Here is a 12,716-nt window from a genome sequence, read left to right as displayed (position 1 = left end):
CTATTAGTTATAGTTTCTTTTTATTTTTATTTATGGATGCACTTAGTATTTTTTATATGTGTTATAGAAAAAATGTGCCCCTCGGAATCACGGGCCCTGGCCGGTGGTCCTCCCCGCCCACCCTCAGGCCCGCCCCTGTCGACCCGTACCGATTCGAATCGAACCGTTTCGACGTGAACCGTTTCGACCCATACCGTTTCGACCCGTACCGTTTCGAATCGAACCGTTTCGACGTGAACCGTTTCGACGTGAACCGTTTCGATACGAACCGTTTCGACCCGTACCGTTTCGAATCAAACAGCGACGCGAACTGGTGGTTGTGGGTGCCGGGGTGACGGATACAATTCATTTGACAACCAAACACAACAAAAATGGAATTGAGATTCCAATTTCAACAATTTCCAATTCCAATTGGAATGTTTAAATTCCAATTCCTTCAAATTCTAATTCCTATACAAATTCCAATTCCAATTCCAATTCCAATTCCAATTCCAAATGATTTCGCGAACCAAACGCTCCCTAAGGGTGCATAGATGTATTCAAGCTGAGGTGGCGTTGTTGGCATGTACATGCCCGTTACAGATGCGATTTTTTACTCAATATCTTATCGGTTTTATGTTCAAATCAAACATCATACATAGACTTGATCACCCAAAACAATTTCAAACTCGATAACACGATCAAACACAAAAACAGACCGACTCAAACATCAAATTATTTAAAACCAGTAGAATATGCGTATGCCGAAGGAGAGAGAAGCATGAATTACTACATATAACAAGCTTCCTAATTCAACATGCTACAAGTAAATTGACCTTTTGATGAAATTATTTTTTCTGCTTTCACAACCATGTCAAGGGTGAGAGGAACAAAGCTTTTAGATGGGCCATAGAAATGAGGGAAAACATTTGTACCATCCACATCTTCATAAATCAGTCCATCTCCAAGCTGCGAAAACACATAAAATCCAAACCAGTCCAAAAAACGTATGGGATTAGTTATAAAAAGGTCTGCAGGTCTGGGACAAATAAAGTATTAGGTGATACCCATTACCCACCAAATTACCTAGAACAGGCCCCGTTCCCGTTTACTCGCATTGAAACCGAATATATCAATATATTATATAATCTTAAAAAGATATCGTAAGTAGTATTTTCAAGTTATTAGAAACATAAAAAATTTAAACTGAAACTGAGAATTGTTTTTGGAGTATTTGATATTTATTTCAAGCTGGTTTTTTGGCGAGTTTAGGATCAGATTTCGACCTTTCGGGTAATGAGACTCCCAACGGGTAATTTTCAACCACATATGTTCATAAAAGGGGATCCCCGATACCCGTTGAGAAACTCCCAAACCCAGTGTTAATGAGTACATACGGGTATGGAATTCAGTTCTATAATCGGGTATGGCACAAAGATTACCAAAACACGTCCCATAGCCATCCCTAAATCCAAAACATCACATAGTGAAATCATCGAGAATAATTAGCCATAATATAATACCTTTTTACAATCAATCTGGAGCAGGAAAAGCTCGTCTGTAGTATTCAAGTAAAATCTTTCTAAGGTCGACTTCACCTACAATAAAAGAGGTTACAAATTACCAAAAAAAAGAATAAAAAAAAAAAGAAACATTTTCATAGTTAGCCTTTGAACTCAACCCATTAACCATTCATTACTCTTGAAAGTGATTATGTAAATATTAAATAACCAAGATCAATAAAATGGTCATAATGTTTTTGGACAACCATAGTTGTTAAAAGCCATCGCCTCTTGCGCCTAGGCCCATTTTTCAGGCGAGGCGAGGCAGTTGCGCTTTCAGTCGAGGAAATTGCGCTTTAATTCTCCAGGTAATGCTTCAAGCGCACATTCCGGCGAGATTCCTAGATTCCGGAGTGCTTCTGGCCAAATTCTCTAAATTCTAACAAGATTCTAGCCAGATTTCTACTTTTATTTAAGGAAAACTACTTTAATACACTAATATTTTGGTACTAATTAGATGATAGAAAGTCTTACATAATAGACTTTGTTTATTTTATTTGAAGAATAGTATTCTTTTTCTATTACATAATATATTTTTAAATTTTTTTTCATTATGCGCTTTATTTTTCTCAGGCTCTCGCTTTTTTTGCGCTTTGCGCCTAGGCCCCAGGCGAGGCCTGTGCGCCTTGGGTGCGCCTAGTGCCTTTAATAACTATGTGGACAACAATCTAATCTACTCTTTTTTCTACACAATAGTCAACCGGGCGACTCGAACCCTCAACCTCTTGCGGATGGGCACCATTTTACACACTAGATACAGCTATGGAAAAGGCCCTTTGGCGAAAATTAGTCTTAATAATACTCACTTGTGTGCCCTGAATTTCTAATAAACAGATACAATTCTGATGATGCTCAAAACCAATTTCCTTTTGATAATCATGCATCTGGTATGAAATATATTATTCAAAGCTTATAACTTTAACTTGTATCAAATAGATAATGAGATGATGAATCTTTTTTTCTAAATGTTAGAATATAATAAGTTTATAAAACAGAAATCCAAACATCAAGTAGTTAAATGACAACAATTAGAAGTAAAACTCGAAAGTAATAATCTAATTTCAATACAAGAATGAAAGTTGAAATAGAAAGATAAAAAACGGAACCTGATTGAGGTTGCTGAGGTGGATAAAACCGGAATCCTTATCAAGTTGTTGACCAAATGTAGAATTAGTAGTTTGCAGTTCCGACCACTCGTCGGCGGTACTGATTCTGTAAACGAATTCTTGGCTTTCGTTTCCGGCCATCACCTGCGTCGTGATTCCAAAGAGTAAAAAATTTAACCGATGATTCTTTCTGCCCCTTTTGTAGCACTATGAGAAAAGGGAAATATGTCCGTCGATCAACATACCTGAGCACTGTCGGCGTAGAAATGACGACGACCACAAAATTGATCAGATTTTTTAACGGAGATTTCTATATGTTTTTTGTAATTTTTTTATTAGGTACCAAATGAAATGCTTAGACTATCCAAGTTCTTTTTTTTTAGGGTGCTACTTTCTACACCCCCTATTTACTTTTTTCACCCCCCTCCTCTTACATACTTACAGGTGGGGCCTGCGTGGGACCGACAGTTTTCCTCTCACAAAAGGGGGTGTAATCAGGAAGAGGGGAGTGCGTATAGAATGAGCCTTTTTTTAACAGGAAACAGACTTTATTCATCACCAAATAGAAATTTGTACTATTTACACCTTCATATGGTTACTAAGTTACTAAGAGCATTCACATCCATTCCACTAAATTGTGTGAGTAGGGTTTTTATAATATGAAGAGTATAAAAAGTGGTTGTGAGTGAAGGAGAGAGAAAATGTTACTGTTCATCTGTATATTTGAAAAGACACTGTTCACCCCCTATAATTTTTTAATATATTTTGAAAGTGGTTGTGAGTGAAGGAGAGAGAAAAGATAATGATAAAGGTATAAAAATATATTATTTAATTGAAAAGGGGAGAGAAAATGTAGTGTATTTTAGTGTAATTTAGGGTGAAAAAAATGATGTAATGGATGTGAATGCTCTAAGGGGCCGTTTGGCATCTGTTAATGGTTAAGTGCTGAACTAGTAATATGTCTGAACCACTAAGAGTCAGTATTAATGCTTAACCGTTCAGAGGCAAATATCTAACAAATTCAGATTAGAACCTTTAACCATTCAGACATTTGCTCATGAAATAAACAGTCTTAACCATTAAATGTTGAACCAGTAAGATGTCTGAACCATTAAGAGCCCCATTAAGAAGTCAACAAACAGCCCCTAAGCCAACCACCTCTATCAAATCACCATATTAAAGTTAAAAAACAGAAACCTGAAGGAAACAAAAACTACATACCGATGTTACTGTTCTACACCTCAAAACACAGCCAATTATTCCATTCCAAGCTTGTCTTTGCTCTACCTTTGATCCATGTGAATGTTACCGCTTGCATTTCCCCAAATATTGCATCAATATTAACCCTTTTTCTGCCAAAAATACTTTCATTTTTCGTTTTCCAAATGCCCCAACATGTTGCCAAGATTATTGTTTGTATGAACTTCCTTTTCGGTTCTTCAATCATCGCCTCTTTGTGAAATTCCAGTAATTCCTTCATTGTGAATGCGAAAATCTATTGAATTTTACACCATGTACTTACTTTATGCCATAAAACTGACACAACATAACATCCTGTGAATAGATGATCGGCATCCTCTTCTTTTTCTCCGCAAATTTTACAGAGTGACGAACTTGGTATCATTCCTCTTCTTTTTAATCCTGCCATTGTTGCTAAACGATCTTGTATGCCTCGCCACCCAAATATATTAACTTTCTTTGGAACCCATTCTACCCACTCTAGAGGATAGTATGGGACCGCAAATTTGATTAACTCCCTTCTAACCTATACAACTGAAAAGACCCCGTCACCCGCCAACGCCAACGCCCACACCCATTATCGTTTTATTTATCGAGATCGATTGGTTGTATTAAAGCTTCTGGCCGCTGAATTTGGTTACGCAGTTCTGCCGATGTCGGTTCTTGCCTCCATTCCCATTCTATTTTCCTTTCCCCCACGTTGACTCTTTTATGTTTTTTCCAATTCAAATAGTTTCGAGAAACTATCCTTTAATGGCCCATCTCCAATCCACCAGTCCAACCAAAAGCATATCTCTCTTCCATTCCCAGCTATGCCCTTCATCAATTGAGTACCCCTTATGTTACATTTTTCAAGTTCCTTTCCCACCTTCACTATATTGTTCCATGTTCCAGATATCTCTTTATCCCTTCTTTGACTGGAATGTATGACGTTGAGTGCATGTGCGAATGAATTGTCGTTATAGTTCTACCCCATAGCGTATCCTTCTCATGTTTGTATCTCCACCACCATTTTAATAACAAACCTGTGTTCATGTCTTTAAGCGCTCCCAAACCTAGACCCCCTTTTTTTTAAGAGGACCAATAACCCTTTCCCAACATACCCAAGCCATTTTTTATTTTTCATCATTACCTCCCCAAAAAAATATTCTTCTTAATGATTCCAATTTATCCAATACCCCTTGCGGAGCCTTGAACAAAGAGAAAAAATATATCGGAAGACTGTCCAAGGTTGCTTTCAATAATGTTACCCTCCCTCCCACCGAAAGCATTTTGATTTCCAAAATGATAGTCTAGTTTTAAAAACATCAATTACACACTTCCAGAACCGGATTTGATTCATGTTTGCTCCCACAAGTACACCAACTTGCATGGGAACTTCCCCACTTTACAATTTATTTGTGTTGCCATTTGAGAAACCGTATTTTCACCCACCCCAATTCCAAATAAATTAGACTTTTCATAACTTATTTTCAGCTTCGAAATGTAATTAAAACATCTCATTAATCTTATAATATTTAGAATCCCGTTCTCATCCCAATCCCCCATAAACACCCCATCATCTGCGTACATCATATGTGTTATAACCGGCCCTTCATTTTGGTAATGAAATTCCTTTTATTTTCCCATAAGAGAGTGCTTTACTCGTAAACCCAATTAATGCTTCCAATGCTATTATAAAAATGACTGGTGACAACGGGTCACCTTGACGCACCCTCCTATAACATTGGAACTCTGATGTGGGGGACCCATTGATTAAAACCGACGCCCTAAATGATGTTAATATACCCTCACCCACATTCTCCATAGGGCCGGAAAACCCATTTGCAACAAAACCCGATCAATAAAAACACAGTTTATCGAGTCATATGCTTTTTCAATATCTATTTTTAACACAAAAGATTTCATTTTCATTTTTTACCCATGAGATTACCTTTATTTTAACATATCTTAGTTTTATTTTAATACCCTTAGTTTTATACTTAAAGTTACCAAAATACCCTTTTAGTTAAGAATTAATTTGGATGGAGTCAGAGGCGAGGAACAAAATGAGAAAACATAGTAAACTATTGAAGGAAAATGACCGTTTTTAAATGATTGGGGCAAAACCGTTGAAACGGCCAAACCACAAAAAGCAAAACAGAAGTTTACTCTTCGTTTAACGAAAAGGAACATTGAATTACTCTTCAACAATAGCAATAATACTCTATTGTTGAGCCTCATTTTTGGCCTTATCAAGACCTCCAAAAATAATGATTAAACTACATAAATCATACATGTAACTCAATTTACTCAACTATGATTATTACTTACCTGAGACACCCTCGTTTTTATAATCAACGAATCCAAGTGACAACAATTGAATCCACGCCGATTGGAATACCTCTAGTTCTATAGAATCTTAAAAAGCAATGTTGATGGGATTACTCAGTTTATCGAGTCATATGCTTTTTCAATATCTATTTTTAACACAAAAGATTTCATTTTCATTTTTTACCCATGAGATTACCTTTATTTTAACATATCTTAGTTTTATTTTATATATATAAATAAATATATCTTTATTTTAATACCCTTAGTTTTATACTTAAAGTTACCAAAATACCCTTTTAGTTAAGAATTAATTTGGATGGAGTCAGAGGCGAGGAGCAAAATGAGAAAACATAGTAAACTATTGAAGGAAAATGACCGTTTTTAAATGATTGGGGCAAAACCGTTAAAACGGCCAAACCACAAAAAGCAAAACAGAAGTTTACTATTCGTTTAACGAAAAGGAACATTGAATTACTCTTCAACAATAGCAATAATACTCTATTGTTGAGCCTCATTTTTGGCCTTATCAAGACCTCCAAAAATAATGATTAAACTACATAAATCATACATGTAACTCAATTTACTCAACTATGATTATTACTTACCTGAGACACCCTCGTTTTTATAATCAACGAATCCAAGTGACAACAATTAAATCCACGCCGATTGGAATCCCTCTAGTTCTATAGAATCTTAAAAAGCAATGTTGATGGGATTTTCAACCCCCCCCCCCCCCCCGGTTGCCCCGTCCATTTGTGAGTTATCCTCCACTTTGGCAATTGACATTTTTAGTCTCTACTCCATTTTACATGTTTTACAAACTAACCCATCCAATTTCTAATATTCATACTTTATCCCTTTACCATATATAGTATACGTTTTAATATATTAAGTCTTTTTACCTATTTAATTTTCCTTCAATAACTTTCGTTCATTAATTTCTTAAAAAACTAATTTGCCGTTGTCACTAAATACATAGTTGCGTCAAATTGTTTTTTCTCTACATTTCGATATTAATCTTATTTAAAATAGAGTTGTATTCGAAAAATAATGATATGGTGAAGAACTGAGCCAGTTATGACCAACAACATCGGCACCAGTATCGGTGTTATCGGAACCTGTATTGCTATTCATTTTTATGATTTTTGATCAATGTAAAAGACGACTTTATTTTTTGAGTTACATCACACAAAACTTTGTGTAATACAACTATTGTAAATATTACTATACCGACTCAGTTCATCATCATATCGTTATTTTAAATACAACTCTTTCTCAAATAAAATTTACATCACAAGTCGAGAAAAATTTCAAACGCAACTGTGTATCATACAAGTACCAATATTAATCTATACGAGTGCTGCTATCATACAAGTACCAATATTATAGCTTTCGATCTATGTAAAATAAATGCCATTATCTTTTCGGTGCTTTAGTTTTTATGTTTTCTTTTTCGGTTACTATCACGAGTACCAGAGTCATAATAAACTAAATCGATTAATGCGAATTTCCGCTACAACGCGCAGGTTTATTTACTAGTTTATTTCAAGTAGTAAATTTCATGGATATATACACTAAAAACGTGAGAGATCAAATGTTTATCGATCATCCAAGCAAGATAGATAGCACTCTTCCGTATCAAAGCGTATTCTTCACTCTGGACGGTAACATATCATCAATTTCAGGCATCTGACATCTGATCGCTATCAAAATCATGATCACAACGGTAATAGCAATCTCATATTGATGAATAATATGTAATCAATTGATGTGAATTTGACTACAATCTGACAAACATGCAGCAGCAAAGAAGTCCTGGGGGTTTACAGAGCCCTAGATCCCCTTCTTCACAACCTCCCTTTCTATCGGTATCCGTCACTGATCCTGCTAAAATGGGCAACGGTGTTCAAGCTTATATCTCCTATAAAGTCATCACTAAGGTACTTTCACTATTCCTCTATTCATCGATTATTATTTAAGATGCTGTTTATGTAATCATTGGATTAGTTAACCTAATTTAGAATTTAATTCAGAGGTGAAGTTTAATCATGGATTATTGCACTCATTATTTGTAGTTAGGGTTTCTCTTCCACTTTATAAGCCCTAGTGTTTGTTGAATGAATTCAGCACTAGTAAGTAGTTACTTGTTAGGAATCTCAAAATATCATATTACTCTTGTAACAACAGCCAAATGCTTATTTTGCAGACAAATTTACCAGAATATCAGGGCTCCGAAAAGATTGTCATTCGACGTTATACTGATTTTGTTTGGTTGCGTGATCGTCTCTTTGACAAGTATAAAGGTGTCTTCATTCCTCCGCTCCCCGAGAAGAGCACTGTAGGTAAGATATTTTACCTACTTACTTGATCAATAATTCATTGACGTTACATTTGTTTAGTGATTTATGCTTTATAGTCTATCCTTTTGGAAATTATGCAGTTAGTACTTTGTTCTAATTTTTCCGATCGTGTAGTTATATAAGCATCTTTGGTTGATGTTGATGTATAATTGTATTCTTACATTCATCACTCTATGCTTATATGTTTTACTCGAATCATCGTTCTTATTGCTCCAAACCTCCAATGCTCCGGTACTAGTTTACTTGGAGCTCTTATCCATTCGCGGTGTAGTGATTATTGGGAATTTGGGATTTATACAGCTCTGCGTAAAAAAGTTCCTATGAAAGCAAAATTAAATACATATCTATATTGATTTTCTTGGGGTGTGTTATTGCATACGCGTGTGTGTAACTCTGTATGTATGTAACTTTGTACAGATATGTATGCATGGGGGTATATAATGTTGTCAAATATAAGAAGTTCCCTTCAGTGTAGATAAATTGAAGAATCTTGTGGACCCAAATCTATAAAAATCAATTTGTAACAATGCTAATGGGCAAATAGGCATTTAAGCATAAACAATACTTATAGAAAAGGAAATGTAATGATGATTGTGGTTAATAGAAATAAGATCGAATTTATTTAATTTTCTACTTTATACATATTGCTTTTTTTTATGACTGATTATGACATCATTAACGCAGAGAAATTTAGATTCAGTGCTGAGTTCATTGAAATGAGACGTCAAGCATTGGATACATTTGTCAATAGGATTGCGTTACATCATGAACTCCAACAAAGTGAGGACCTCAGAACCTTTTTGGAGGCTGATGAACAGGTAAAAGCTACGGTTTTGACTTTTGACCGCTTAGTTAAAAAAGGGTTCAATGCATAAGACGGTAACCTTAGTTACCTTTATACGCAGTTAACATTTTTAAAAGTCTTTATCTGCTCCATAGGACCATAACTACACTACAAAATCGTTTAATTCAACCTTTTCTGTTCTCGTGCATGATATTTGTTTTCCTTTTTATGTATAGTAGTATAGTTTAGTTAGGGGCTGTTTGGCAACATCTGAATGGTTACGTGCTGAACCAGTAAGAGGTCTGAACCATTAAGAGCCTGTATAATGCTTAACCGTTCAGAGGCAAATGTCTGACCAATTCAGATTAGAGGTCTTAACCATTCAGACTCTGTATAATGCTTAACCATTCAGAGGCAAATGTCTGAACCATTCAGACATCTGCTCGTGAAACAAACAGTCTGAACCATTAAGTGTTGAACCAGTAAGAGGTCTGAACCATTAAGAGCCTCATTAAGAGGTAAACAAACAGCCCTTTAGTGTCTTTCAATGCAGTTCTTTGCAAAACATGTTGATATTTTCAGTAGTTAAAATAATTTATTTTATGCTACGTGTTTGGCTGCTTTTACAGACAATGGAAAGAGCAAGGTCGCAAGATACTGGAATCTTCAAGAAGAAACCATCTGATTTAATGCAGATTTTCTGGGTAAAACATAATATTGAATTGATAACAACTGAAAGTTTTTTACTTGATATTTAATGTTTCAGTATCATGTTATAAATGTGACAGGGTGTTCAATCTAAAGTTACCGATGTAGTTCTTGGGAAAGAAAAACCAGTGGAAGAATCAAATCCAGAATACGAGAAATTTAAAAACTATATATTCGAGCTTGAAGATCACCTAGCCGAAGCCCAAAAACACGCGTATCGTCTAGTAAAGCGACATAGAGGTATCCTTTTTCGTCTGTGAAAGGGGTAGAATAAAAAAAGTATAGATCAAAAGGAAACTGGTCAAATGGGTAGAAAGTTGACCTGAGTGTATTCCTTTAACCGTGTAAGTAGGGCTGCAAACGAACTGAACGATCACGAACAAGACTTTGTTCGTGTACGTTTGTTAAGAAATATATATGTTCACGAACTGTTCATGAAACACTTAGTGAACGAGATTTTTTTGTCCGTGTTCGATCGTCAAGGAAATGAACGTGTTCATGTTCGTTTGTGTCTGTTTATTAATTTTAGGTAACAGACGTTCATCAAGACAAACGGACACAAACTAATGTTCATGAACACACATGAAAACAAACGAACACAAACAAGCGTTCATGAACAAAATATAAAATACACTGATACTTATTAAATATTTTATTTGTTAGAATTGAAGTATTTATTGAAAATTTAAAAATTAAAAGCACTAATAAACTATCGAACACGAACGAACATAAACGAACACATTACCGAATGTTGAACAAAATATATAATACATTGATACTTATTAAATATTATATTTGTTAGAATTGAAGTATTTATATAAAATTTAAAAATTAAAAGCACTAATAAACTATCGAACCCAAACGAACATAAACGAACACCTTACCGAACATTCACGAATATAATTGAACAAACGCGGTCTCTATTCATGTTCGTTCATTTAACTAAACGAACGAAATTTCTTGTTCGTGTTCGTTCATTAATTAAACGTATGAACACAAACAAACTTCTCGTTGAACGGTTCATGAACTGTTCATTGAACGTTTGGTTCGTTTGCAGCCCTATGTCTAAACATCCTGATTTTTTTAATAGATTATTAATAAAATACTATATATTTTGTAATCAGAATTTGTGTTGTTATTGCTACAGAATTGGGGCAATCGCTAGCAGATTTCGGTAAGGCAATTAAGCTTCTCGGTGCATGTGAAGGAGATGCTCTTGGGACTGCGTTTTCTGAAGTTGGAGCAAAATCAGAGATGCTATCTATCAAACTGCAACGAGAAGTCAGTTTCTATTTATTATTTTAAAAGTTTACATCAGTTTTGAAATAATAAAATAGAATTTTAAATTCTTTATGTGCTCTATTGTTAAGGCCCAACATCTCTTAATGAATTTTGAAGAACCTTTGAAAGACTATGTGCGTTCTGTGCAATCAATCAAGGCAAGTGTTTGGGTTCCGAATCCTGTCTTTGACCAAATACATTGACCACATACTTTTATTTTAATTGTTAAATCATTTTCTTGCTTGTGATATGTGACACAGGGTACGATAGCAGAGAGGGCAAATGCGTTTAAGCAGCAGTGTGAATTGGCTGAAACCATAAAGCTAAAGGAAATTGATCTGTACGACTTCCATTAATTTATATTTTAGAAATTTAGATTGTTATTATTTTTGTAGTGATGGTACATATTTGTTTTACGTATATGTTTCAGCAACAAAATGAGGCTAATTCGATCTGAGAAGTTGTACGATGCAGAACGTGAATATGAGGAGGTAAGTCTGCTATTTATTTATTTCTATGCTGCATTTTTTTAATAATATAAAGAGTATATATATGAGTATAAACTCTAGAACAAGTACTCCCAAAGTATAGAATTTTCATTATAAACGGAATGCAGCTAAAAGGAAATAGTCTGGAAGCAACCAGGAGATTTGAGACGATTGTACGGTTAATGAGTGAAGAGATTGTGCGTTTTCAAGAGCAAAAGACACAAGACATGGGTCGGGCTTTTCATGAATTTGCAAAGGGCCAAGCCCGTTTAGCCAATGCTATTGCTGATGCTTGGCGAAGTCTTCTTCCAAAACTTGAGTCTCTCTCTGTCTCATAACATGTTTCATTTCTCCAGAGTACTCGTTATGTTTTCGTTTGTTTGTATCTTAATACACAACCCGTTTGAAGTTGTAAGTCGTGTATTTCTGCCTAACAAACATAAGGAACATTTTATTTCTTTATTTTCCGCCACATTTTTTTTGAATTTATATTGTTTATGTTCTATATACATACCAGAATAAACATTTGAGTTTAGTTGTGCTTGAAAACCATTCCTTTTATCTTGCAGTTTGTTTTTTTTTTTTTTTTTTTTTGTTTTTTTGTTTTGTTGTTGTTGTTTATACACTTTTGATGACTTTTGCTAGTATAAAAGAAACAAAGTTTACAAATTAAATCCAAATTCTCCGACATTTCTTCATTCGCACACAAACATTGGTACATTAACCACTTATATAATACTGTTATCAAGTTTAAGGTACTTTCTGCAGTAGATTGCAACCCATGCGTTCGGAGAACCACCCCATAAGAAACGTTGGTGCCAACTCAGTGAACCTACATTTGGACTCCTGTAGTAAACAATTTGAATAAGCTAAATATTTGTTGTACATTATATATT

The 12,716-nt window shown here is 34.9% G+C and overlaps 2 protein-coding genes across 4 annotated transcripts; one reads left to right on the top strand and one right to left on the bottom strand.

Moving 5' to 3' along the window:
- Nucleotides 1-645: 645 nt before the first annotated feature.
- LOC110868045 lies at nt 646-3,026 on the bottom strand. 2 transcript variants are annotated; one of them, XM_022117132.2, is made up of 4 exons: nt 2,893-3,026; nt 2,648-2,791; nt 1,503-1,577; nt 646-948 (listed from the first exon to the last, which is right to left on the bottom strand). In XM_022117132.2, the coding sequence occupies exons 2-4, from the start codon at nt 2,786-2,788 to the stop codon at nt 787-789; spliced, it is 378 nt and encodes a 125-aa protein (XP_021972824.1). In that variant the 5' UTR covers nt 2,789-2,791; nt 2,893-3,026; the 3' UTR covers nt 646-786. The 2 variants fall into 2 exon arrangements, with proteins under 2 accessions (XP_021972824.1, XP_021972832.1); XM_022117140.2 differs by lacking the exon at nt 2,893-3,026 and having other exon boundaries at nt 2,648-2,879.
- A 4,738-nt stretch (nt 3,027-7,764) lies between these two features.
- LOC110868059 (sorting nexin 1) lies at nt 7,765-12,355 on the top strand. Of its 2 annotated transcripts, none has more exons than XM_022117149.2 (11): nt 7,765-7,925; nt 8,002-8,139; nt 8,406-8,541; nt 9,244-9,377; nt 9,973-10,047; nt 10,132-10,291; nt 11,199-11,332; nt 11,422-11,490; nt 11,593-11,672; nt 11,763-11,823; nt 11,949-12,355. In XM_022117149.2, the coding sequence occupies exons 1-11, from the start codon at nt 7,914-7,916 to the stop codon at nt 12,156-12,158; spliced, it is 1,209 nt and encodes a 402-aa protein (XP_021972841.1). In that variant the 5' UTR covers nt 7,765-7,913; the 3' UTR covers nt 12,159-12,355. The 2 variants fall into 2 exon arrangements, with proteins under 2 accessions (XP_021972841.1, XP_021972848.1); XM_022117156.2 differs by having other exon boundaries at nt 7,771-7,925; nt 8,005-8,139.
- Nucleotides 12,356-12,716: the final 361 nt, after the last annotated feature.

This window comes from Helianthus annuus, chromosome 1 (assembly GCF_002127325.2).
Source record: "Helianthus annuus cultivar XRQ/B chromosome 1, HanXRQr2.0-SUNRISE, whole genome shotgun sequence".
Taxonomy (NCBI): Eukaryota; Viridiplantae; Streptophyta; class Magnoliopsida; order Asterales; family Asteraceae; genus Helianthus; species Helianthus annuus.
This window is presented reverse-complemented; position numbering and strand designations above follow the sequence as displayed.